Raw genomic sequence first — 26,788 nt, 5'->3', positions numbered from 1 at the left:
TTTTTGTTTTACTTTTATTTATCTTTGTCATTTCTGTGGTCTTAAAGATAATATTGATGTTATTGATTTCAAATACGATATGCCAATATTTTGAAGGGTGTGTGGTTAGTCCAGTAAGCTTGGCTGGTGGAAAGATGTTCTAAATATCTTGTAATCATGGCTAGATTCTGTTCTGTATGAATTTTGTTCTCATACTACCCTACCTGTTACAACTTTTACATCATTCAGTGTATGGCAGAATTTATTAACCTAGCAAATACTTATTGAGTGTTTACTAAGCTCATGGAACTGCACCAGCTAGTTGGAGCATATGAAACAGGTGCGGTGTCACATACAGGGGGGTTGTAATGATAGGAAAGGTACGACAAGTAGATGCCACATGTGGGGCAGATTTCTTCTTTTCAGTAGTTTGCCTTAGGTTCAAGTGGACATGATTCTCATCTTTTCCATGATCCAAAGCAAAATGTCACATGGAAGTGTTGGTTTGGAACGCTGGAAGCGTTGATTCTGAGTGTCCACATTGAATGGTTTTCATATGGAACTGCTTTAGACTACCTCGATATACATTATTTAAACTCGATGGGTAGTTTTAGGTCAATGTAAGGAAAAAATGAGAATTTCAAAGGTAGTGAGGAATGACTGAGGAACTCATCCCATTGAAAAGCACAGAAGAGGAGAATAAATAACAATTCTGGCCTTCAGAGGTGGTGCCGATTTTGTTCTTTTGGTATTGATGTGTTGTGTACCTGGCTCATGAGACATATGTTCCAGCAATTGTGGTCCACCTCAGGCTGAAGGACCACTGCTCAGAAATATAATAGCAAGATTCTGGAAAATGTCCAGGGAGAAGATTCCCTATGGCCTTGCTCCCTGTCACAGGGTCAAGGTCCCAGGTTCAGAAATTCTGGACATAGGTCTCTTCCACAGTGGGCTTGTAGGAGTCAAACAGGACTGAGGGTACCTCCTAAGTGATAAGAGGAAAGCGTAAACTGAGGGAATCTGGCAGGTTGTAGCTGAAAAAATGGAGCTAATGGTGCAGACATTATCCTTGGTGTTTAAGAAACGAGAACAAGGCTCTAGGAGGCAGGAGGGCCAGAGCAGGGCATTCTAAGTGCCGGGCTGGGCACTGTGGAAGGGGTCAGAGGAAGACTAGGAAGGACACCCCCAGACAGGGGCTCCACCTCGTTAGATGCTGGGTCTGTGGTGCTGGGACAAGTCGAGTGTTTAAAGGTGACAAAACTAAGCTGGATACTTTCATACTCTCAGATGTAATTGTTTAGGGAGATATCTTGTGTGGGGAAATCAAAGGAAGAATTCTCAGAGGACGTGCCATTTCCCCTTGAAGGTATGGGTCAAAGATGATGAGGGCCGTGGAGACGTGGCAGTCACTGTCTAGTCACACATCAAGACTAGTTCCGCTTGGTCTAGAGCCTGGCGCACCTGCAAGGAAGAAATGAGAGGGAAGTTCACTTCTGCCTCTAATGCAACAAAGTCCCCAAGTCCTACGTCATGGTGCTTCAGGCTCAAACCGTCCCCTGTTCCATTTTCACCAGCCCACGCGGTTTTCATATTAGCACGCCTAACAGCAGGTGACTGTGTTGTCAGTGTGAAAGAAGCATCTCCTTCATATTGTTATCTGCAGGCTTGATGAGGGAGGGAGAGAGGGGACCAGACACGTCATTGTTATTTACCCTCCTCTGGTGGGCTCTCCAGCGGGATGCGTTCCTCAGTCGCTCCCCACTACATTTGAGATTCTCAGGAAGCGCACGGTGGCTACCATATGGGAGAGTGTGGATGTACAACATTTCCAGGGTCACAGAAAGTTCTCTTGGGCAGCTTGTTCTACTTATATGATCATATGTGATAAATGTTGTCGTAAATCAATTGTGTGCCTGTCGTTTTTATAGGACATTGGCACTGAACATTGTTTTACTGTGGTATAAAACATGTTAACTTGTACTCTTTCTTCCCTGGTAAACAAATTATCCAAGCAATTAAATTCTTGATTCTCTGTGACAGCCAGTGGTGGAAATTTCTGAGGTCAAAGAAAAGTTTTAATGAGAATCAGAATGAGTGTTCTCAAATATTCATCAATCTTATTAAAACAACTTTGTTAGGTCATAAGCCCATCATCTAAAACACATTTAAAAAATGAAAACTATGCACATTATGCCAGTTTCTCAGAAAGCCAAAGCAAATAATATATATCCTTATTTGTTTTTAAAGATGTATTCATTTATTTGAGAGAGAGAGAGCCCGCGTGCATGCAAGGGGGGGGGCAGAGGGAGAGAGAGAATCTCAAGCAGACTCCCTGCTGAGCGCAGAGCCCAATGCAGAGCTCGATCCCAGGACCTGAGATCACAACCTGAGCCAGAGTCAGATGCTTAACCAACTGAGCCACCCAGGTGTCCCAATATATATCCTTTTTAAAAAGGGACTTTCCTCAATATGTTGTGAATATTGTTAGTGATTTCTGCAATTCCCTATATCAAGAAGGGAGAATAAGGGAAGACTGGAGACTTAACCAAGGTTATGTTAACTGGACAAAGTGAGTGAGAAAAACTAAAGATAATGATAAAACACAATGCTAAGGAAACCCTAGGGGCACTTGAAATGAACATAGTGACTCACACTTTATTTTTTTTCTTCTTTTTTTTTAAGATTTTATTTATTTATTTGACAGAGAGAGACACAGCTAGAGAGGGAACACAGGCAGGGGGAGTGGGAGAGGGAGAAGCAGACTCCCCGCTGAGCAGGGAGCCCGACGTGGGGCTCGATCCCGGGACCCCGGGATCATGACCTGAGCCGAAGGCAGAGACCCAAAGACTGAGCCACCCAGGCGCCTCGTGACTCACACTTTAAAAGAACTGACCATTAGTTGTGCTTTTAACTTCTCTCCAGGAAAAAAAAAAAAATGAACTTCTGAATGAAAAGCATGTACTTTACTTTGTAAAATCATTACATTATTAGACTCAGCCTCCTGGCTTATGATAAAATAATAATAATAAATAACAAATAAAAATTACTGATCGCTGTGGTGAAGGGAAGAACTTAATTGTCAACAGGTGTGTAGGAGCATCTGATAAGTCAGGTTCAGAAACGTGAGCAGTTTGGCTTGCTGTACATCAAGCCCTACACAGTGAGTTGAATCCTTCTTTCAGATTTTTTTTCCAATTTCTTTTTTTTTTTCTGAGAAATAGTTTCACAAAATGCTCCACAAAAGGAAAGTTCCTGAGGTCAGATAAAGTCCGGGACGCGTTGTGCTCTGTGCTTTCTGCACAGAGTCACCGAGCTCTGAACGTCCCGCGGTGAGAGGGCTTGCTCACCTTGACTTAATTTAGCCTCATTGGAAATGATTTGGCTAAGGAATCCCAGGTGTTTTGGCTTGACACTTTTTCACAGCTTGCAAACTGTGATAGTGTTCTGTAAGATATACTTAAAATATACTTGATTAGCCTCAGAGCAGAGAAACTGAAACAACCAAATCCCTCAAAGAGCTCTATAGCTTTATAGAAAAAAGTCCATGTTTTTAGGATGTTGAAGGATCCAGGGATGAGTAGTGTGATGTCTGCAAGTTAATTGCAAATGATTCAGCTGAAAATATATATGTGTAGTATATGTGTATGTACACACACACAAGGAGCACACTCAAAATATGGGAAAATGTTCACAACTGGTGAACTGCAGTAAAGGACATGATGTGTAATACTTTTGATGTATTTCTCTAGTTCTGAAAATGTATTCTAGAAAAAGAGGGAAGTGTTATAAACCCAAACGCAAGCTGCATTGATTATGTTGGGCAGTGAAGGGGTAGCCATATGAAAGAGTTGATGAGGTGAGAGAAAGGATTTTAGGATCCAGACAGAAGTAAAAGGGGAAGAAGTTTCACGTTCTTGACTGGAGACAGCAATACAGCTGCTGAGAAGCATTCCGGGGCATTCTTCACATTGCCTTGCCACTCCTTTAGGAGTTATGGCGCCATATCCAAAAGTCTGTCCCTCAGACCCTCAGTCAGGCTAATGGGAACATTGCCCAGAAAACACGTCAGGGTGTTTGTTCTTATTCCCATCCTGGGCACTCCAGACAGCACGGCACAGAGAAGTTTGCCAACTTGAAACGGTGTGATGCAGCCAAATTAGTGAGGAAGCCACCTGAACCGGGGATCTCAGGATTGACCTGAAAGCCCCGACTTTTTGACCAAATAATGTCAACAGCTTGAAATTTGCCGTAGCCAGGACTGGCCCGACCTTGACCTTCCGTAGATTGACTATTAATCCCCAGCTCGCAGCTGGCTGTGGGAAGCACCGTGTAATAGATTGCGTGTCATCTTGTATGCTTCTAGGCCACAGATGTGGGTATGCAGTATTTTCTAACTTCTCAAGGACTTTGCTGAAGGTTGTAGCACACAGAAGAGTTCCCTAGTCTCGGGATTGTGCCTGGCTGTATCATTTGCTGAAACAATATTGCAAATGTTCCTTTTGCCCTAAGGGAGAGAGAAGAGTCATTTAGCTTCCTGCAGGTTCGTAGATGCATCATTTACTATTGTAAAGCTGTTGCTAATATGCTCTTTCAACACTGCTGGTGTCTTTGCCACCCAGGCTCCCCTTCATAAGCTTCTCCGTTCCCCATTCCTGTTCCTCCTCCTCTTTTTTTTTTTTATTGTTTAACGTTTACAATAGTAGGTTATAAAAATTGTGAAATTGGATTTGTTCCTGTTTCTGATAAAGGTTTTTACAATAAGGGTTCCTGCCTCCTTCACTAAGCTCTTGGTACAATTTAACAAGTAAAATTGTCAATCCTTGTGGTCTTCTGATATTGTCAGTTGTTATGGTATTTCTATAACTTTAATATATGATTCTATCCATTGCATTTATGATATATATAAAACCTTAAGAATATATCTTATATAATTATTACGTTTGCTATTATCAATGTGATATTTATAGACTTGAATATCTTCCACATTAAGGCACTAAAGTTACAAAGAAGTGTCAGAAAAATCATAGTTTCTTATCACTACAAACATATGTTTATATTTTATCTTCCCTTCACACTGGAAGCTGAGTATTAATCTCTGGAGAGTAATAATTATAAAATATATTGGTAATAAATGACAAAATTATAAAATTTAACATTTTTATTGTGCTTTACATTTTACAAAGTATTGTCACTTACAATATTAGTAAAGATGGCTGAACAAATAATTCAGTATGCCTATAGAGTCTTTTTTTTTTTTTTTTTTACAAATTAGTAAGAAATAAATGGTTCTGCCTAAGACTTTAGGATCGCTCTTTGTTTCTCATTATTTTTGTATCAATTTTTTTAATAAAACATGTATTTGGGAGGCTGAAGGTTTTCACTCATAATGATAAAAATAGTCTTTGTTATTTGTAGATGATCTTAATGATAATGGTAAAATTGTAAACAAAATTCATATGCCGTGACATTTTATGTAACCCCCCAACAGAACAAGAAGTAAGGTGTAAGGATTAAAATAACTAGTTAGTAATATTATACATTTAAAAAGGCAGTTATTTTATTAGTGAGCTCTTTGCAGAAATGGCAGTGGGACGCTGCTCTGAAAGTTCCCCCTAATGTACAGAATAGCATGATTTCTGTATGCTGACATTTGAGAGAAGTGATTAGAGATGTTTAATTATTGATTTTTTTTTTTTTTTGGTCCAGCTTTTCTTCTTGTGCTCTTCGAATGGCATTTGTCTAGGTAGAGAATACTAGTGGAACACAAAGCACCCTTTTCTACACACCCCTGCCGGGTTCTGTTTAAACCCCTCAGGACTCTTGTCTTACTTTATGTGTGACTATGTGTTGGAAAGACTTCACTGGAACCCAGCAAATGGTGATCATACCAGTCACAGCGCGGGAAATGGGCTGGTAGGTCCCTACAGATAAGATTTTGAGAGGAAAAATCTGGAGCCTTCAAAACTGTGTATAGAAGCATGAAATAGAATTCAGGAATAGTGGTCTTTAAATTTCCCGTGGTCTCTACGTTTCCTGTCCTTTTTAAAAACTTGAGCGGCACAGAATGCATTTCACTTCCCCGTGTTGCAAATGCACTTGGCCGGCTCTTCTGGTGGCAGCGGGTCGCTTACCCTGCTAAGTCACAAGGCTGTTGGCAAGTAGAAGAAAAGATTTTAACTCTTGAGCATAAAACTAGATTTTCTAAATTAAATTGTTGTGTCTTCATTGGAATCTTTATCCCAGTAGTGTTTCAAAATGCTCCTGGGGAGATAATTTTAAAATTTGTCTCAATTTGGATTCAACACTGATTGGCTACTTTCTCTGCTTTGCCCCCCCCCCTCCCCAGCAGGTCAAGGAACCTACAACAGCTTTTATGTTTATTGCAAAGGCCCCTGTCAAAGAGTACAGCCAGGAAAACTCCGGGTGCAGTGCAGCACCTGCCAGCAGGCAACGCTCACCTTGGCCCAGGTAAGGAGCTACGGCATTGGCAGAGACTGCCCAGAAAAAATGAACGTGTATTTCCACAGTAGCCTTTTGGGGTTGCTTATCAGAGAAGACACATGACTGAAAGCAAAAGACATTCTGCTATGCGATTCTAATGGTTAATGGTATCTGAAGTTTCATTTAAAAATACATCACTCTGTAAAACGTTAGGTAGTACCCAGCTGTTGTCTCCCTGTGTTTAGTCCAGGCCTCCGGAAAGGAAACATCGAGAGTGCGTTCATAACAAAAAGAGATTAGGCTTTGGTGGGGGTGTCTTTTAGAAGAGGCCAGGAAGGAGCGTTCTAAGACACTGGGAATGTTTTATGTCTTGATCGGTGTGACCATACGTGGTTCAATACGTGTGTCACAATCCACTGGACTGTTCGTTGAAGATGGGCACACTCGAGGTTGCTAAATGGAAGTTGTATCTCAGTAAAGGAGTGAAAAGGAAAGTCGTGGATCGCCCACAGCATGCATGTGAAACCGAGGTCGGCAGGCTACCATCTGCTATGGTCTCTGCTTGGGTTGTATGGTTCACAAGCTAAGAATGTTTTTGCATTTTTAAGTGGCTGGGAAGTATCCAAAGAGTAATGCTGTGTGGCCCGTGAATGCTACATGAAGTTTAGATTTCTAGGCTCCGTGATGACGCTGTAGCAGAAGGCAGCACCACCCATCTCCTTCCATGTTGTCTGTGCAGCTTCCGTGCCCAGGGCAGGCTTCAGTAGTTGCCACCGAGACTGGATGCCCTGTGGAGTCTGACCTATCTACCTCTGGCCCCTACGAGGAAACGTGGTGGACCCCTGATATAAACCATGCACACAGCTAAGGCCATGGCTTCCCCGTGATGGTTATGCAGGATTTGGCTAAAGTTGATGTGGGTGTGAATGTGCGTGAATGAGGAGGGCATTCTGATTGGTGTGATCAAGGGTCAGGGTCAAGGGCCTTCAGGTGATGGGGGCTGAAATGGGGACAAGGACTCCCTTACCACACCAGGCCCTTCTGATGGCTACATTTAGATTTTTATTCCACAGGCAATGGGAAGCCAAGAAAAAATGTTAAAAATAAAGGCAATTTATAAAATGACGTTTTAGAACCTTTATTAATGCTGTAACAGTCTGTCATTGGGACAGAAGTTGGTGACAGATTGAGGGCAAAGAGGTTGATTCATAGACTCTTCATATGGTTCATGCGGGAGGAACTGGGTCAGGGTGGTGGCCTGTGGAAAGTGTATAACGGAGCAGCATGGAAGAACATGAAGGATACACCCAATAATGGAGAAATCAAGGATCCCTGCCTCAAGCCTGGGGAAGATGGTAGAATTACTCAAAAATGCAGCTCAGTATTTCACTATGGTATAATCTCTCTGTACCCAGGCCAATCCTGTGACTGCACTTAGGGAGACAAATCCATGAGTGATGGTTTGTTCTGACCCACGGGACTGGACCTTTTTCTGGGGGTGTCACCAGGCAGTGCTTCTGTCTGGGAAATGTGCTCTCTTAAAGTCCTCCAGAACTTTCCTTTCCACCAGAATCTCTCCTCTGCCACAAGCCTTTTCCAACACAACAAACAGCCTCTTGTATTTTTCTGGTCCATGCTCCAGTCTTGATTGCCTTAGATGGTGGATGCGACCTATTTATATTAACTTCCAATTGTTCTTAGTGAAAACAGCAATAACAAATTATTATTGAGCCCCAAGCTTAATTATTTTCATGCATTATCTAATGCATTTATTTCATAACACTCTAAGTACTGTCAGTAACCTTATTTTAGATTTAGGCTTAAAGAGATTAAGGAAAGGAGCTTGTGAGAGTAGTCATTTGAACCTGTGTGATCTAAACTTGTAAGCTCTGCGGTCACCCCATTTTTTACCACACAGATATGTTTACACTAATTGTCATACGCTCAGATATCCCCAGTGATCAGACATGTGATTTAAGACTTGGGTCTTAAGTATGCAGTGGGTGGGGATGGGGTGAGGACCATGAAGAGACCAAGGCCCAGGTAAGGAGGCTGCTCCTTACCTTACTTGCTTAGCAAGTGGTGGTGGGGGTGCTTAACGTGGTCAATCTTTTATTTAATTAAGGGAAACCATACATATAGATTTTTATGTGAAGTTTCACATGTAAAAATATGCTCCTTGGGGAAAAAAAACAGAAGACAAAAAGAAAAAGCAACCAGCAGCATTTGTCTAAATGCACAAACTGAAATCGTGCCATACAGGTTAAATGGTGCATTAACATTAGGTGTTTAGAGAGCCCGGTGTGCAGTAAGCACTTACTTCGAGTGAGTACTTGCTGAGAGGCTGTATGGTGAAAACTTAAGAAGACAAGTCTCCAGACTCTTCATACTGCATGGGTTAGAATCCCTACATGTATGGTGATTAACATAACAATAACAATAAAAAATAAAAATCTAAAAAAAAAAATAAAAGAATTCCTACATCATTATTTCCCACCTATGTCAGCTTGGGGACATCTGTTACCTGGGATAATGGTATCTACTTCTTATTTCTTGTAAAGATTAGTTAATATATGAAGAGTATTTAGAACAGAGGGGCACCTGGTGGCTCAGTCAGTTAAGTGTCTGCCTTCAGCTAAGGTCATGATCCTGGGATCTCGCTCCTCATCAGCTCCCTGCTCAGCGGGGAGTCTGCTTCTCCCTCTCCTGCTGCCCTTCCCCTGCTCATGTGCTCTCATTCTCTCTGTCTCTCAAGTAAGTAAATAATATCTTTAAAAAAAGGAACAGTAGCTGGAACATAAATAATTAGATATCTTAAATGCTTTCTTATTGTTACTTTTTAAATTATTATTCATGAGTACTTAGTGCATGTGTGCATACACACACTTAGGTACTTCACCATGAAATCAATCCAGACTTTGGCTAACTCCTTTAAAAAAAAGAGAAAGCAATGTATCATGGAACACTACATCAAAACCTAATGATGTACTGTATGGTGACTAACATAATAATAAAAAAAAAAAAGTGAAAGCATCTCCCCTCCCACTGTGTTCATCCAGAAGCTCTGTGTAGCCCCCTCAGCTGCTTACCTGGACCAGCAGGTCCTTGGAGCGATGATCTCATCCACCCAGCAGGCTAGGATCTGTCCCATCTCAGAGGCCCACTCCCATGACCACCCCAGACTTTGTCAGTTCCTAGAACTGCTCTGCACTTGATTATTAAATTCAGACTTTTATTCTCCCTACATTATTTTTGCTCTGTACATTGTTAACCCCTCTCTTAATTTCTTCGAGAGCTCTCTGGCCTTTTCTTTCATCATTTCCTCCCCTGATAGGCTCTAACTTCAACTACATTATTTCAGATATCATTAAATTTCCATTCCACATTCTGTACAATTGCCCATTTGTCTATATTCCAAGTGCCAGTAAGCCTCTTGTATCAGGTAACTTGCGGTTTTAGATCCCTGGTGCATTTTCAACACTTCACCCAGTACCTTGCCCATAGTGGGGCACAAAGCTAATAATTCGAAGTGAATGGTATCTGTACTTGAACCGTGATTCAGTAGATCCACATACTTTAGAAATTATACTGGGCATTTATAATCACATTAATCATAGAAGTTATGATTCTTTTGCTACCACTTATTGATTTCCTTCCTTACATCTATATTCTGGTACTTTTATATTTCTCTAATTCTTATTACAGACCTACAAAGTAGATATTATTATCTAGTGTTTTTAATAGACTCCATGAAGTTAAGCAATGAACCCAAAGTTACACAGTTAACAAACGTTGGTGCCAGGGACGAAAAGTCTTCTGTTTCTTTAAAGCTCTGCCTTTTCTAGGATAGACTGTTCACTCTACAAATCTGGTAATCAGTGTCCTGTTACCCAACCACGTCCCCATACTTAAACTATCCTTCAAAAATACTCTTGAAAAAAAAAAAAAACTACTTTAAGATTTAAGGAGATTGGAAAGGATGTTTTAAAGATTACTTATTTAACCTGAAATTTTACTTTACTTTATTGTATTGTATTTTTTATTTTTTTATTTTTTTAATCCAAAATTTTAGTATAGTTACTAGATGCAGCATCACTGGTAAATAAGTAGAAGAGGCCCTTCGATTTTTTATTAATGACAAACATTCGCACTCAGTAGTACCTTCCAGGAACAGCTTTGTGGAGCAGCTGAGTAATCACAGGAGTCTGCAAGCACCCCTCCACACACACCCAGCAGTGGGTGGGGCAGGAGCTGAACTTTGCCCTGAGGAGGGATTTCCAGGTAGAGAATAGGCAACTCCTAAGGTTTCATTTTCTCAAACTTTTTAAAGATCTGCAACTGACAGAATTTTTTTCTCTAGTCAGGAAAAACATAAAAAGAAAGAAAGGACTTTGTGTGGCTGACAAGTTATATAGTGGAGCAGGATGTGGTTTATCTGCGCTTTCGCAAGGAGCTTTTTATACACAAAGAGAAAAATCGGAACCTACTTAGCTACCTGGGTTATTTTTTTTTTAACATAATTTTTTTTTTTCTGGTCTGAAAAAAATCAGTCTACAATAGGCCCTTTGCCTCTCATGAGTCTTAATAGTAAACTCCTAATTATTTTTTGTTGTTGTGGGGGACTTATTCATAATGCCAACAGTTCCTCAACACTATTTAAATTTTGTGTGCAAGATAATGAGCTTCCTCTCATACATAATGTTCTAAGGTTTAATTGTTTACATATTTCACATTTAATATGATGCTCCTAATGAATTGGCAAGGAAGACAGGAGGCCATTTCTGTCATGGTGTTAGGATGGGGGAACTGATGTCCAAGGCTTTGGCCTGACCTTGAGGGTAAATTGAAAATCAGCTGGGACACCAGGTTTTTCCTCTGAATTTAAATCAAATTACCTTCTTTATTTCGTGGTGACCTTGACCAGGTTTCCACTAACCAAAATAGCCCTTAGAAACATGCATGCTCCCTGGAAAACAGTGAACAGCAGCTGATTGGAAAAATATGGCAGGCCCCAATTTTCATTTGCGTCTTCAAAGATTGTCCACTTAGGTCCACACAGAAACGATAGAGGGTTGAGCACAGAAAGGAGGTTGCTTTGTACTTGCATATATATCTCTGATTATGTGCTTGAACAATAAAATGGGTAACCTAAAGTAACCTGTGTCATCACTGTCTCCCTCATTAGTGTGGAAAATCAGATGATGAGCAAGTTACAGCTTCAGAGTCTTTCTTTTTTTCATTAATACAAAAAAATATGAACAGAAAAAGTAAAATTTTCCAAGATCCGTAGAAAATACACAGCTTTTAGAAATAACTGGAAATTAAAGAAAGAATTTAAATTGGAGAAAGAAACAGCACCAAGAAGCTTAAAGATTCTTGTCCCTCCTCCATCCCCCTGGGACCCTGCCAAACTCAAGGTTACAGGGTCAGCAGGTGTGGTCCTTCTAGTCTGTCTTACTGTAAGTGTGGTGGCAAGGAGTGAGCCTTCTGGCAAGCTGTCAAAGATTTCCTGGGACCCATTTATAAGAACACAAGGCTTCCAGAGACATGTTAAAAATTGTGCCTGAGCTGATGAAGTTTTGTTAGAATATGATGTTAATGGCGAGGAGCCTGTCCACGGGGGTCATGCTAGGATGGCTTCTCCTCCTCAGCCCTGCAGGCTTCTGCTCCCTAAGGCCTAAGAATGCCCTCTCCCGTGCCCCTTGTCCCCCACTACCACCACGGTCCAGCCATTGCCCACATTCTAGGAGGACTCAGCCTCCTGAAGATGACACAGCTTCTGGGATAGGAAGAAATGGACTCACTTCTCTAACCGGACACAGGCTTAAAATACAGTAAGAATGTTTATGAATAAAATAATCTACCAACTAAAAATAATCAGAAGCTAAAATGGATGTGGAACAGAGGGGAGAGAGCACACGGCATAGCATGTTCCGTCTTGCAGTACTGGATTTGGAGCTGTCTGGGTGCAGAGAGTTGGAGAGGGAGAGTGGCTTTCTGTGGTCCCTTTCCTGTCAGATGTTCTGGACTTGAGTTCTGCTGCTTAGTAGCTGTGTGACGTTGGGCAGGTGACTTAAATTCTTTGTCTCGGTTTTCTTGTCATGAAATGGAAGTAAACAAGTTCATTAAAGTTCTTGTGGATTAAATGATTTAACTCTCAATTACTTAGCACAGTGAGAAAAAGAAATAAAGTAGCTAGCATGGAGGTACATAGTAAACATTCAGAAACTGTTGCTCTTACTGTCGTTCATTCAGGGGAAGAGTTTTCTGCCAAAAAAAGCATCAAAGCAACTGCTGAACTCACATCGTAAGCTTATACCTCCAAGACCCTTTAGTTCTGATGACGGTTACAAATTGTTCATCTCCCCAGCACAAACTCGGGGTAACCTGAGTTATCCACCAGTAACATCTTTTTGTTTGCACTCAGTTTGTTAGTTTTCAAATGAATCAGAAGCCAGGAGATTACTGCAGCCAAGAACTCCAGGAGATTTTTTTCCCCTACAATCACTATAATTACTTTATCTCCAAAAGAACTTTATCTTTGCCACTCTAATGAGATACTCTGCCATGGAATAGCATTAAAGCTAAAAGGTTTCTGATGAGAAATGGGGCAATAAATAGAGTAAGATGTAAAATGCCTGGCATGATGGATTTTATTTAAAATTGGTTTATAGATTAGGAACAATTTATGTGAGGAAATTTATTAAGAAATATTGTCTAAATGTATAATCATTCCTAAACTTAATATTTGTTACAGATTAATTGTTAGTAAGGAGTCTACTTGCTCCTCATAATATCAAAAGCTGTGTAATAAAGCCTTGGGATATACCTAAGCTTGTTCAGGAATAAGTATGTGTTACAATGTTTTTTACCTATTTATTCAATTGTTAGGCATTTCTGAGCTTTTAGAGTTTAATGAGATAGTCATTGCAAATTATTTTATGTCATTTAAATATATATATAATTTTTTATCTTATATATTTTTTATTTTTATATATTTTAGTTTTTAAAGCCCATTTTGGATGTCCAAAATGTGTAACCTGGCCCTGAAGTCTGTTTTGATTTGTGTTATGATGTTAGGCCTACAAAGAAGCGAGTTTTTGTGTGGATTTATCTCACATCGAGGATTTAGTATTGAGACGGAGCAGAACACAGTGCAAGTCTCGCCTCTTGCAGATGCCGGGGCACCCCCCATATTCACTTCTGCCCCTTTCCTGCCATCACTTCTGCCACGAGATTTCTCTTGGCTGTAGGGACTCTCCTCTGTCCATCTCTTTGAAGCCCACCTTCTTTGTGTTATAGTCTCTTTGGTCCTCACTGCAGACACCAGCCCTCTCAGCCACACACTAATCATGCCCTCATGCTGATCAAGTATCCCATCAAGAATAACTAACAAAAGATTGAGAGATCAAAAGATTTTCCTCTTTTTCTCTTTTACCAAATCAATACCTGGAAAAGAGCCAGTTAACAAATAATAATAAAACAAACCTCAAAGTATTATCATAAAGAATTTTAAGTTTTAAAGATTTATTTTATATTAAAGCATTATTTTCGATAGTTTACAAATATACTGAACACTGTAAGTTCTAAATGTAAAATGATCTACTGAAGTTGGGTTGATCCAAACCACTTCAGGGTATCAGTGTAAGCCAATGTAATGGATCTAAAATTCTAAGTGTAAAATGATCTACTGAAGTTGGGTTGATCCAAACCACTTCAGGGTATCAGTGTAACAATGTAATGGATCTAAAATTCTAAGTGTAAAATGATCTACTGAAGTTGGGTTGATCCAAACCACTTCAGGGTATCAGTGTAAGCCAATGTAATGGATCTAAAATTCTAAGTGAATGCTACTAGTCTCATTCTCCTAAAACTTATAGTAGTTTTGGGTAATCCATGCCTAGTGTTCAAACTTAAAAACACTCTTCACCACCAACATCTATTTCCACTGACTACAGATTAATTTGCTAACCTATATGATCAATTTTACCAAATTTACCGAAAAATATATATATAAGGAATAAAATCATTCTGGAACATTCTTTTGGAATTTTTATTTATACTGTGATTGCACTATTCATTTGATTACCTTAAACCTTGTCAGTGGATATATTTTCTTAGCAGATTTTAAGAAATGCCTAGTTTATTGAAAGCTAAAGATCATAGGTGAATTCATCTTATGCACGTTTTCTTCTTGAACATATCCATGCATATATTCCTGTGAATATACTCAAAACTTTAACATTTCATGTAAGAACTTTTGGGTTTTACCGATTTCTTTCTTTCTTTTTTTTTTAAAGATTTTATTTATTTATTTAATTGACAGAGAGAGAGAGAGAAAGCGTGAGAGGGAACAGAAGCAGGGGGAGTGGCAGAGGGAGAAGCAAGCTTCCAGCCGAGCAGGGAGCCCGATGTGGGGCCGATCCCAGGACAACTGGGATCATGACCTGAGCCGAAGGCAGTCGCTTAACCAACTGAGCCACCCAGGCGCCCATTACTGATTTCTTTCTAATGTTTATTTTAGTTACTCCGTTTTTCCGGAATTTTTCTTTATATTCCTACAAGCATGTGAGATGTTAGATTTGTTTATGCTCTGGCTATTTCGTGCTGCAGCTAGAGACCATCCAGGCAAATAGCAAGAAAGAGGACCTTGAGCACACAGCCTGCTGAGGGCAGGGGAGGGATCTGAAGAGCGCTCAGGGAGGCAAACCTAAGAGACTCTTAAAGACAGAACAAACTGAGCTTTGATGGAAGGAGGTGGGTGGGGGATGGGCCAGCTGGGGGATGGGGATTAAGGAGGACACCTGTGTGAGAGTAATCACCTATGCCCCACTCATACCTTTAATGGATGCAAGTGTTTGTGTCTGGAGGACTAATGATAACTATCAGTAAACCAAAGGAACTTCTCATTAGAAAAACAAACACACAAAAACAGTTAATGTGGTTTTGTGGAATGGAAAAAAAATAGTTCATTTTTTTCTATATTACCTTAATGTGACTCTTTAATAGTTTATAAACAAAAAGTAAAAGTATAGTTACCTATTGAAATAAATAAAATGTCAAATACACCTATAAAATTGTTTGTGATGTAAGTCAAATGTTATATGTAAATGCAAATTTATTTATGAAATAAGTGAAATGCTCTCCAGCTGAGCTGTAGGCAACTTGAGCCAGGTACTTACTATGTTCCATTATTTCAATTACAGAAATTCTTACGTTGAGAGCTTTTGGACTTTAGTGGAGAAAGATTTTCACTGCTTCTTTATTTAGGGACTCTGTATTAAATGACTTTTTTAAATCATGGATGTCCTTACAACTTTTTAAGAAAAAGAAAAAGAAAGCAATCTTGCAAATGCATGTTCCCAGAGCACACCTTTAGGACGCCCACTACATCAGAGGCCCCTGGAGCTATGGGTACTTACCAGGCAGTTACCCTGCATCAAGTTGTAAATTGTGTCTAACCATTTCTGCCTCGATGCTCAGCCATGTTCCTGACCCATGATGATAGTGTGTAATTCTGACATTGTGGGTAGGAAGTTAAGTCATGCTATTCAAAGATGTATGTGTATATATTTTAAAGTTTATTGGGTTCTTTATGTATCATCTATCTATCTATCTATTGTGAGGAATGAGTGTTATTAAGAACTATAATTTATTGAATGTTTACCAAACACCAGGGTCTAACCTCAGTCCTTTACCAAAATATCTCATTTAATTTTTATATTTGTATAGTTCTCTTTTTAATTTTCATGTATATGCATTGTTATGTCAATGTCATTTTTTATGTGAATGATGGTAAAAGTTTTCCAAAGTCTGTCAATCATTAATGACATGTGGTCATTAATCTATTTAATTGGAAATTGATTGAGCTACCTAGCATTTTATTCCTTGTTCAAGATGATACCTTTAAAAACAAATATCTTTTGGAACTACATAGAATATTTTGGCAAAATCACAACCTAAATGTATTTATAAAACATAAAACATAAAGAAGAGATAAGGTTTTTCAAAGAAAGTTTTCCCTATACTTTATTATTTCACTTTAATTTGCAGTTAAATATGTCATATTTATATATATATCATATAATGTGATATATATATATGATATATTTTAGAACCATGTCTCTTTGTTTATTGGTTAACAGTGCTGTCCCCCAGCAGTGATGGAATGAACACTCACCAAACAGAGGTTTAACCCATAAGGGTAGAAGTGTTATTGTATGCACTGACAGGGTTGTTAGTACTTTACTATCCACTGTCCATGGCACAGCCCTGGGCATCATGGCATCAAGTCTGAAATAGGGTGGGATGATGGGGAACAGCCTGTCTCATTTGCTTTAAAAAGGAAATAATAATAATACTTTTTAGAAGCCTATTTGCAGGCTTCTCCTTATATCTCATTGTTCAAAACTTGGTCATATGGCCACTGGTAATTACAAAGGAAGCTTGCAAAGTAAGTGTTGTCCAAAGATGAGCAGGATATCCATGATTGGCTTAGACCAATCTTACTTATCCACTGATTTGAGTCCTTTGCTTCTCCAAACAAAATCAGCATTCTGTTAACAAGGAGAGAGAAGGAGATGGATGTTGGGTGGGCCATGACTAATGGCTGCCATATTTGTAAATGTGCAGTTGCTGTAGATAACTTCCATGAACTCATCAGTTTCATTACTGAGTCTGTACTATACAATTATATACTCTATTTGTATCACTATGGTTACACTAGGAATTCGGTCAGTCTTGAATTTGTTTTTGTGTGTGAAATGCCACTCTATACATAAGTGTAGTTCTTTGGTTGTTTATGGAATGAAATTGATATCCATTTGACCACATAGAAGCTTTATTAAGAATTGGGTAGAAAAAACAGATATTTAGGGCAGTGGGCTAATTTATTTGTTCCTTGCTTAAGAAGTTCATGGTCCAAAAACCTCACTGGCAAAAGATAACTAGAATTTAGGAGCCCTATCTTACTAGTAGATCTTTGCCAATACTTTGTAAAGAACAAATATCTTACCTAGCACTAAGAAAATGTGGGAGGTAGGAGAGTCCCACTGAACGACCCTACTACAGAATTAGACCAGACTCTACAGATCAGAACTGTGGTATGTTTTTGCAGTAATTTTACAGAAGCACTGATACTAATGTATGCATCCATCTTTCATCTGGGACTATTAAGCTACCTGCATAAATGCATCAGTGAAGCCAGATGAGAAACGGAGAGGTCAATTGACTTGACTTGGGTCCACCGTGAGAAAGGAGCCACACGGAGAATTAAATCTGGGAACCTGAGTTTAAATTCTTATTCAAAGCACCCATATTGAGATACATTCGTTTTCTTACTAGGACTGAGGGAGCATAGAGCATTGCTGTAGAGCTTTTTCCTGAAAAAAGCCAAATTTACTAGACTTCATTTCCTAAAGTGGGAGTAGAAATTTGGATAAAAAGTGAAACATGGGTGTTTTCCTTTAGTGATGAGGCAGTAGAAGAGCGCTGGTGTAGTTGGAACACAGGGAACTAGGGAAACTAGAGGGGAGTGCTCATGGACTATGGCTGCTTTCTATGTGACTGGTTAGCTCCACTGGTTTGTTAGAGGGTGTGATCCTAACAAAGCTAGAAGCCATGGCATGAGCCCTGCAAGGGCCACTTACCTTTCTGAGTCCCTATAATCACTTGGGAGTATGATTAATCTAGGGATTCTCCCAGCTAGTTTCACAGAATTACATTTCTGTCTAGAGTCATCCTGACCTTGAATTTTATGTCTTTTATATCTTCAGTGGTGCACTGGGAATTTCATATTAATTTAGAAAGCCATACTAATTAACATACACTGACCTATAATTAAAATGATCAGATATGGCCATCATTTAAAGCTGAGCTGGTAGCATCATCTCATGGACAAATGAAACTTTCCTCACCATAATGTGTTAACGATAAATGAAAAATCATGTTATTTCTCTTTCTTACTGAATAAAATGTCCTATTTGAAGTAGTTTAGGTAGAGGGTCAGTGAAAACAAATGTCATATGGTCAATGAAAACAAATGTTATAGAATCTGTAAGTTGTGTAATGTTGCCATAAAGCTAAGATTTAAGCTTTGCCTAAACAGATATAGGAAAGATGATTATATTTATATATATCTATATAGACTTATATAGATATATCCCACAAAATAAATGGAGTGTGACCAAAAAATGAAAGACACTTTTACCTGGGTACCCCTCTACTCTATTCCATTATTAGACTTAGTGCCTTGAGGCAAAAACTACACCTTTTCTATCTCTGTGCTTTAGAACAGTGCTGGCTGCAATGGGGATGGTTAGACATGATTTGTGGAATAATGAATCATTGAACCAATGACATCATAGTTTCTGTATGCCTTGGCCCACTCATAATCTTACAATAGGAATGGCCTTTGTCATCTTCCAGTCTAAATTTCCTCCTGATACAAAAATTGCTCTTACAATATATGCTCAGTGTTTGTCCCCTGTGTTCTGCTCCAGCACTTTTAGTATCAAAGGAATCATTTCTTTCCAAGTTAACTGTTGTCAATGTACAGAACTTTAATTGATGGAGAGTTATTTGCCCTGAAATCTGTCTTCACCCCTAACTTCTAGCTCTACTCTTTGAAAATAGAACAAAATCCAAGGAACCTTCTATTAGGCCTCTCATATATATATATATATATATATATATATTTTTTTTTTTTTTTTTAAGATTTTACTTATTTATTTTGACAGAGAGAGACACAGCGAGAGAGGGAACACAAGCAGGGGGAGTGGGAGAGGGAGAAGCAGGCTCCCCGCTGAGCAGGGATCCCGATGAGGGGCTCAATCCCAGGACCCCGGGACCATGACCCGAGCTGAAGGCAGACGCCTAACGACTGAGCCACCCAGGTGCCCTCTTTATATGTTTAAAGAAGCTAGAACGATTTGCTTCCTGGGTCTTTTTTTCTCTCATAAACTGATGACTTTCAAATATAAGAAAGGCTTGAAAGTATCACCTTGCCTCAAAGAAATTCATTTTTCTGTGCATAGCTTCAGAGTCAGGAAAGCTATGGCAAGCGTGTGAAAGAAACATCGTTGCTAGATAAGGATGCCCTGGGAGACAGGACCAGCAGATGCCTGTTTGCACTTGGATAAGGTTTTTGTGGACAAGCTAAGGTTGATCTAGAGCATTCTGGAACAGAAGCCTGAATTACAGAAAGGTTAAAAGGGAACTTACATAGGTGCCTCATTTGTGGAACAGTGATGGTATTCAAGCTGAAGAATCAAGAAGTGTATTAGAAATGACAATTCAGAGAGAGCACATGTGGTGGCCACCAGTCAATAGCTGAGAATACAGGATTGTACATGATGGGACTAGTGGAATCACTTGAACCTGGGTGCCTAGTAGTGGTTTTTATAAGGCAGTTCTAGTAGAAAAACTGCACAATCCACCAAGCTGTTTCTGAGCACTGGTGGTTCCTTTTGCTGCTGATGCTTTTGTGTCTTTCACTAAAGGCACTGCCCTAGCATCCTAGTGGGTGGCAGTTTCTACCAGGACCAGATGGATAACTAAGTTTCAAATACAGTTTCAGCTTAGTAAATAAGTGTGCAATCTCATGAAAAACACTCAGGCAGCCACATGAAAGGCTTGGACCCATGTGAGGCTGGGTACTTCCTGGGGGACTGGGGTGGGGGTGCTCCTTCTGTCTCTCCCCACCTTGAGCTTCTACTCCTGCTCTACCATTGTGCTCCATTCAGTTTCTGACGTCTCAGTGTCAAAGCCACATGAGACAACTAAGGAAAACCGAGAGGGAAAGTTCTTACCTGACCTGTCAACAGCTGCCCTGGGATAGATGTGAGCTGTCAGGAGCTGGCCAGTTGGAATGCAGACTCCCTGTCGTGGCTCCTGTATGGGCCCTTTAGAGGCCACCCTGGGGAATTCCAGCCTCACCTGCAGTGATGATCCCACCTCAGCTCCTGGATTCTCACTGCTTCTTGCCCAGATTTTCTCTGTTTGAATCTCCTCAGCTTTCTAGGAAGAATATAGAATGGCGTTCATGAAGCTCCTTCTCGTTTTCCCAGGGAATACTCATACACGTTTTGTTTTACCAGAGTCTGGGATCACAAGCAGAGCTCGACATAACTGTATCCACCTAGTCTTCTAGATTTACCCGGTGGGGCTCAGCCCCCGACCCACTGCCTCCCACTGACTCCAGAAGAGCCGTGTCAGGCTCTCTGAGTTATTCCAGTGAAACCCTTCTTTCTTGATTTAAGATGAAGGAAGGAGTTCCATTGTGTTGGGATGTTGATACAATGCAGTTTTCAACAAAGAAATCATCTTCACAAATTTATCTCTACCCAGTCTCTAACGAACTGACTTTTGCACACACAGAGCGTTGGTGAGAGATTTCAAAAAATGCATTGTGTGCTGGCCAGGGGCTGAATGGAGACTGCACTTTCCACCCAGTTTTGCTGGGAGCCTAGGACTGCTCTAAAGTAATAAAGTTTATTTGAAAAATTCCGTCACTGGGTTTTAGATTTATACATTTGCATATCAAATCAGCACCTCTCTTGGTTTACAAGCTCTATTGTATCTGGGCTGTGGTTGAAACCATTAGTATAATGTGCTATTATGTACATTGAATCTGTAGAGACCATAACTGTTTAAAAAGTTTTTCCATGTCCCTTGCCTTGATTCATATGACAACTATCTAAATAGGGAAAGTAGGCGTCCCTTTTGCTGTTTACACCTGTGAAAACTCTGCGAGGCTCATTGAGAAGAAGAGAGTCACCAAAGAAACAGCGTGAAGTGGGGCTCTAATTTGAACCCACGTGGTCTGAAAGAGTCTAAATGTGTTCTTGTTCTACTACATTGTGTCCTTTCTTAGCAAAGAGCTAAATACCTCTAGTTGGTACATCATTATCTTTAACACTACTTGCTCCATAGATTCCTTGAGGCATTTAAAATATTTTAAGTGTGCAGGATCACTGTCAGCCTTTTCTTCTGAGATATTCTTATATTTTGTTTGATTTATATTTTGGAGGCACCATCCTTGTTGAGGCCACAGATGCCGCTGACATGTTCTTTGCTAGATGTCATGTTATCGATGTTCCAGCTGTCTATTAAATTCCAGCTCATGGTATCTAGATAATAAGAACTGAAAATTAGCTGAATTGTGGGCTCTTCATACCACAAAGCTGCTGTCATTTAGACTAAGCTGTTACTCAGTAGTCTTTCCTGGAGAGAAAAAGATTTTCAAATCGCTTAGAATGAAGGAAGGACACAGTGAACACTGGAGTTTGACATTTTTTATCTGAAATCTTGTCCTTCCTAGTGCTTTCTTAGGCAACACGAATAACTTTTAATAAGAACTTAAATTACTTTAGTTTTAATTTGGAGCAGTATGTTCAGGGATGCATTTCTGTTTCTTTTATTTGGAAAACTGATTTTGAAGGGAAATGAGAGTAAGTCAGTGCAAATATTAGTTTTTATATTTGATGTGCTGGCAAAATAAACACTGCAAATTTACCTGTTACAACTTGAAATTTAGTGAATCTTTGTTTTCAAATTGCTATGTATTATATCAAACTTGGGAAATTCCAATGAGTTTAGAAAAAAAAATCCATAAGATTGGAAAGTGTGCTGTGGTAAATAGTTTAGGTGAAATTTATACTGAATAGTACCACAAATCTAGGGAAATGCCAGTCTATAAGTTCAGAAAGGCAGAGCCCAATATACGTTTTTCATAGCAATGTCAATTTTGCCTTATAAGATGAGGCTTTATTTGGGTTTGTCAGAACAGAAGACCAAGGTGGACAATAGCATCATTTTGCTTTGTTCTTTAAGATTACAGTTTTATGTATACGAGTTTTGAAATAAATGTCTCATTTAGGAGACTGAAGTTGGTAGTGTTAGAATGTGGAGATAATTGGTTTACTTTATGTTTCTCAAAGGCCTACAGGCAAGTACTTCTCAATACTGCCCGTCTTACCCCAAACACGCACATCGCTAAAATTTCCAAGCACATAGGAAATGTGCATCTTTAACTTCACTGGGGGATCGGGATGGAAGGAAAATTAGAGGAGGGGGCAAGCTCAAAGAAGGAAATTTTGGAAAGGCGATTGAGAGAAAGAGATGATGACGTGTATGTTTATCACTGTATTGTACCTGATAAAATAAAGAGCATTGCAGTTATCACAGAATTCTTTCGGGCGGCACTGGTTCAGAGAATTCTGGGCGGATGAGTAAGATGCAGCTATTTGGATTTTTTTTACAATTTAAGTGCACTTTCCTAAAACTTAGAAGAAAGGAGAGAAAGAAGAAAAAGAAGAGGGGGGGCGGAGGAGGGAGAAGGGGAAGGCAGGGAAGAGGCGAAGCAGGGAATGCAGCGGCTCTTTGTCTGTTGGTGACACAGGACAGTGGGGGAGAGGGGGCGTCAGGGGAGGTCATACTAGAGGGATTTAAACCTTAGGAAGGTTTTATGGTCAGTGAGCCCAAGGCCTGTAAATGAGATGAGGTTTACCTTGATCACAGCCGGTTGTGACAAATGTCCTGCTAGGACCGAGGTCGCTTGCTTCACAGTTACTGTTTTGTCACCATATTGAATTTCTCCAAATATGTATACTTTGCATGAGAAAATTTGGAACCAGACATTTTTTATTCTTATCAGACATCAAGGCTTACAGTCTCTCCCATCCCATGCTGAGTCAGGAAAGGAGGTGGATTTCTTGAGCAACCCACTTCACAGCCAGCCATTTCAAGGTTCAGGGACATCCCTGATGGTTCACCAAGGACACTGGGTCAGAAGATTATCTGGCCGACGAGCTAACTCTGGGCCTGTGAGGGCTGGGTGTCCATAGGACCTGTCTCAGGTCACTATTGGCTGTGGACCAGGTTCTGTGACAGAACCCCCCCCCCCCAGAGTTATGCCTTTCTCCTTAGGACCTTGTTACCTCTCCATCTCCTTATGTTTTCTCCATTTGGACAGTGGCTGCCTTCCTAGTGCATATAATTCCCGATGTGAGAAAAATACACCATTACCCCACATTTAGAAGCCAAATGCAGTGCAGTGTTTCTGGGCAGGAACTCTGATCTACTTGGGACACATGGTTGTAGAAAATACAGTTTTGTCAATGAAACATAAACGTGCATTACCCCAGTACTCATGCATTTATAGAAATCCTTTTTAATAATAATTTCTTCAAATCAGCAGATGTCAATAGCAACTTGTCAGATATGTTATAAAGGTTGGCAGAAATGACTGAATAATAATGGGCTGTAGAAGTAGGTGAAAAGTAGCTCCCACAAGACCTGACTTTGAGTGTCTGGAATCATACAGCAGTTGTTCAATTGTGAATTACATTTTAAAGCACAAACAAAAACATTTTTTTAAAGATTTTATTTATTTATCTGACAGAGAGAGAGACAGCGAGAGAGGGAACACAAGCAGGGGGAGTGGGAGAGGGAGAAGCAGGCTTCCCGCCGAGCCGGGAATCCAATGCGGGGCTCGATCCCAGGACCCTGGGATCATGACCTGAGCCGAAGGCAGACACTTAACGACTGAGCCACCCAGGCGCCCCAACAAAAACATTTTAAATACCATTATTGAAGTTTCCATTAAGGAACAATTGCTGAGATTCACCATGATCACAGCAATAATATTGTATGTGATCCTGTAAAAGAGGTCCAGGCACTTTCCCGCTTTGAAGGCCCCCAGTAGCACTGAGAGACCAATGTCATCAGGGAAGTCACAGTAGCAGAGGAGTGGGGGTCCTCCACAGACTCCCCACAGCTTCCTTGAGGGGAGAATGCTGGGAGTCTTACACCTCACATGTCAAGAGGCCAGTGAGCAACATCAGAAATTTCACCGAGCCATAACCTCTACCATCTCTTTTGGATGGCGACCTCTCTAGGCAGACGGGGAGATGGAGAAGTGTAGTGAGTGCCTCTGGGGGGACAGGAAGAAAGTACCTGGCACATGTATGCTCTACAAACTACTGATCTAATTAGACAGCGATTCAGAATCTCCACAGAAACAAAGTGGCTCCCCAGGGCTGTCGCAGGGACTTTGCTTTGGCACATCGTTTTCCTAGGGGAGTGTGCAGCTGCTGTGTACCCTCCACTCTGTCAGAACTTGCCAGATTTGAGAAAATAACCAAAATCTTGCTGGGTGGATGGAGGGGCTGGTGAAGCCTCTTGGTCAGAAGAAGCATCTCAAGCAGTGACTGGCAGCAGGAAAGGCATGTATGTTGGAGAAACTAAGAGAAGGGCTGCAGAGAAGGGTGGAGGAGAGAACGGGCTCGAAGAGCGGCAGAAATAGAGTTTTGTAGCAGAAACTGGGAAGGTGGCAGAGGTGCTTTGGGAAACCCGATTGATGCCATTCAATAAAACCGGGAACATCGAGAAATCAATGGGTTTGGGGTAAACCAGCATTGAGTATGGTTTCTGGACACTTGTGTGTCAGCTGCCTTTTGGACCTCCAGGTGGAGATGCAAAGTAACCAGTTGGATATTCAGATCTTTGGCATATGGCCCAGCATGCACTCTTATAAGCCTTAAACACACATTTTAGTGAGAAAAAGAAAGTCCTCTGATACTGTTTGCAGATTCTTGCTAAAATGCCAGTGTGAACCATGGCAGCTGGCTGAAAGGTAATAACTCACCATCCCATCTTTCCAACTCAAGTGTTACATTTGGCTCCTGCTTGGGTGCAAGCATGCCCTCTTCACTTCGGGGGAGGTCTTTCCCAGGTGAGCCTTCATTGTCTCTAGCAAGCAGTCTTCTGCTAAATTGACCCTCCAGTCCTCTGCACAGGCATAACAGGTGCCGCTTATCCTCAGGCTGAGTCCCCCTGCTGCGTGTAAAATAACGTTTCAGTTCTATGTTGTAAGTTTACATTTGGCACCCCTCATCAAGTTTATTCCCATTCTAACTGTAATGGAATCATGATGTTAAACATAATATTTGAAATTCAGGCAACATCCATATTTAATGGATGCTGCATATTTGCAGCAACCAGATAGACTACTGGTATACCACAGGCACAGCAAGTAACACTGCCCACTGTGCTTCTCCAAGGTGGAGACTGGTGGATGCAGAGTATATGTGTAATGCTAACTTATTTCGTATGTACTTCCTTCTTCCTACATACGTTATTTGTGAGATTTGGGGAAAAGAAGAGGAGGTGAGCCGGGAACTCAGACTACTGATACTCTGTGCGTGCATATTCCGGGATTAATGTCTCACTAATATCTGATGCATTGCCAAAGCGAAAATTTATTTTCTGTTTTTGATAACAGTATAGCCAAATGCCTCTCCCTAGACGTGTGACTTTTGGCAAGACTCCTAACCATTTTGAGCCTCTTTTTCACCTTTAAAATGAAGGCCCTTGGCTACATTACTTGAGCATCTCTTTTATGTCTAAAACTCAGTGTGTCTGTGCCTCCCTTCTGGGCAGGTTCTAAATAATGCTGGAATAAGCACTAAAATGCACATAAGGCAGTTTGGCCTGATACCTACTGATTGATCAGTGATTCTTAGTTTCTTCCCTTCCTCTTCCCATGTTTCTATCAGTAGTAGTAGTAGCAGCAGCAGTAGTAGTAGTAGCAGTAGTAGTAGTAGCAGCAGCAGTAGTAGCAGTAGTAGTAGTAGCAGCAGCAGTAGTAGTAGCATCAGTAGTAGTAGCAGTAGCAGTAGTGTAGTAGCAGCAGCAGTAGTAGTAGCAGCAGTAGCAGTAGTAGCAGTAGCAGCAGTAGTAGCAGTAGTAGTAGTAGCAGCAGCAGTAGTAGTAGTAGCAGTAGTAGTAGCAGCATAGCAGTAGTAGTAGTAGCAGTAGTAGTAGCAGCAGTAGTAGTAGTAGTAGCAGCAGCAGCAATAGTAGTAGCAGCAATAGTAGCAGTAGCAGTAGTAGTAGTAGCAGCAGCAGCAGCAGTAGTAGTAGTAGCAGCAGCAGTAGTAGTAGCAGTAGTAGTAGTAGCAGCAGCAGTAGTAGTAGTAGCAGTAGCAGTAGTAGTAGCAGCAGTAGCAGTAGTAGTAGTAGCAGTAGCAGCAGCAGCAGCAGCAGCAGCAGCAGTAGTAGTAGTAGTAGCAGCAACAGTAGCAGCAGTAGTAGTAGCAGCAGCAGCAGTAGTAGTAGCAGCAGTAGCAGTAGTAGTAGTAGCAGTAGCAGCAGCAGCAGCAGCAGTAGTAGTAGCAGCAGCAGTAGTAGTAGCAGCAGCAGTAGTAGCAGAAGTAGTAGTAGTAGTAGTAGTAGTAGTAGTAGTAGTAGTAGTAGTAGTATGTTGCCTCTTAGGCATACCAGATTGAGTTCCGTGGTTCATTCACAACACACTGTCAACATTGCTCCAAGCTTGACCCTCTATTTAATTGTTTATCTATTTCTTTTT

General features: G+C 40.5%; 1 protein-coding gene across 3 annotated transcripts in view; it reads left to right on the top strand.

Annotated features, from left to right (window-relative positions):
• PRKN (parkin RBR E3 ubiquitin protein ligase) overlaps window positions 1–26,788 on the top strand; it is a 1,304,062-nt gene that overhangs the window by 479,471 nt on the left and 797,803 nt on the right. For 2 of the 3 annotated variants that reach the window (XM_073894189.1, XM_025866444.2), the window contains exon 4: window positions 6,326–6,447. In XM_073894189.1, the coding sequence (XP_073750290.1) occupies window positions 6,326–6,447 (122 nt within the window). The remainder of the gene's footprint in view (window positions 1–6,325; window positions 6,448–26,788) is intronic. The other variant, XM_073894188.1, reaches the window with a different exon arrangement.

The sequence above is a fragment of the Callorhinus ursinus genome, unplaced genomic scaffold, assembly GCF_003265705.2.
Source record: "Callorhinus ursinus isolate GAN/ISIS: 27379988/994484 unplaced genomic scaffold, GSC_fseal_2.0 scaffold6, whole genome shotgun sequence".
In the NCBI taxonomy this organism is placed as follows: Eukaryota; Metazoa; Chordata; class Mammalia; order Carnivora; family Otariidae; genus Callorhinus; species Callorhinus ursinus.
The sequence above is the reverse complement of the archived record's forward strand: the minus strand, read 5'-3'. Positions and strand labels throughout refer to the sequence as shown.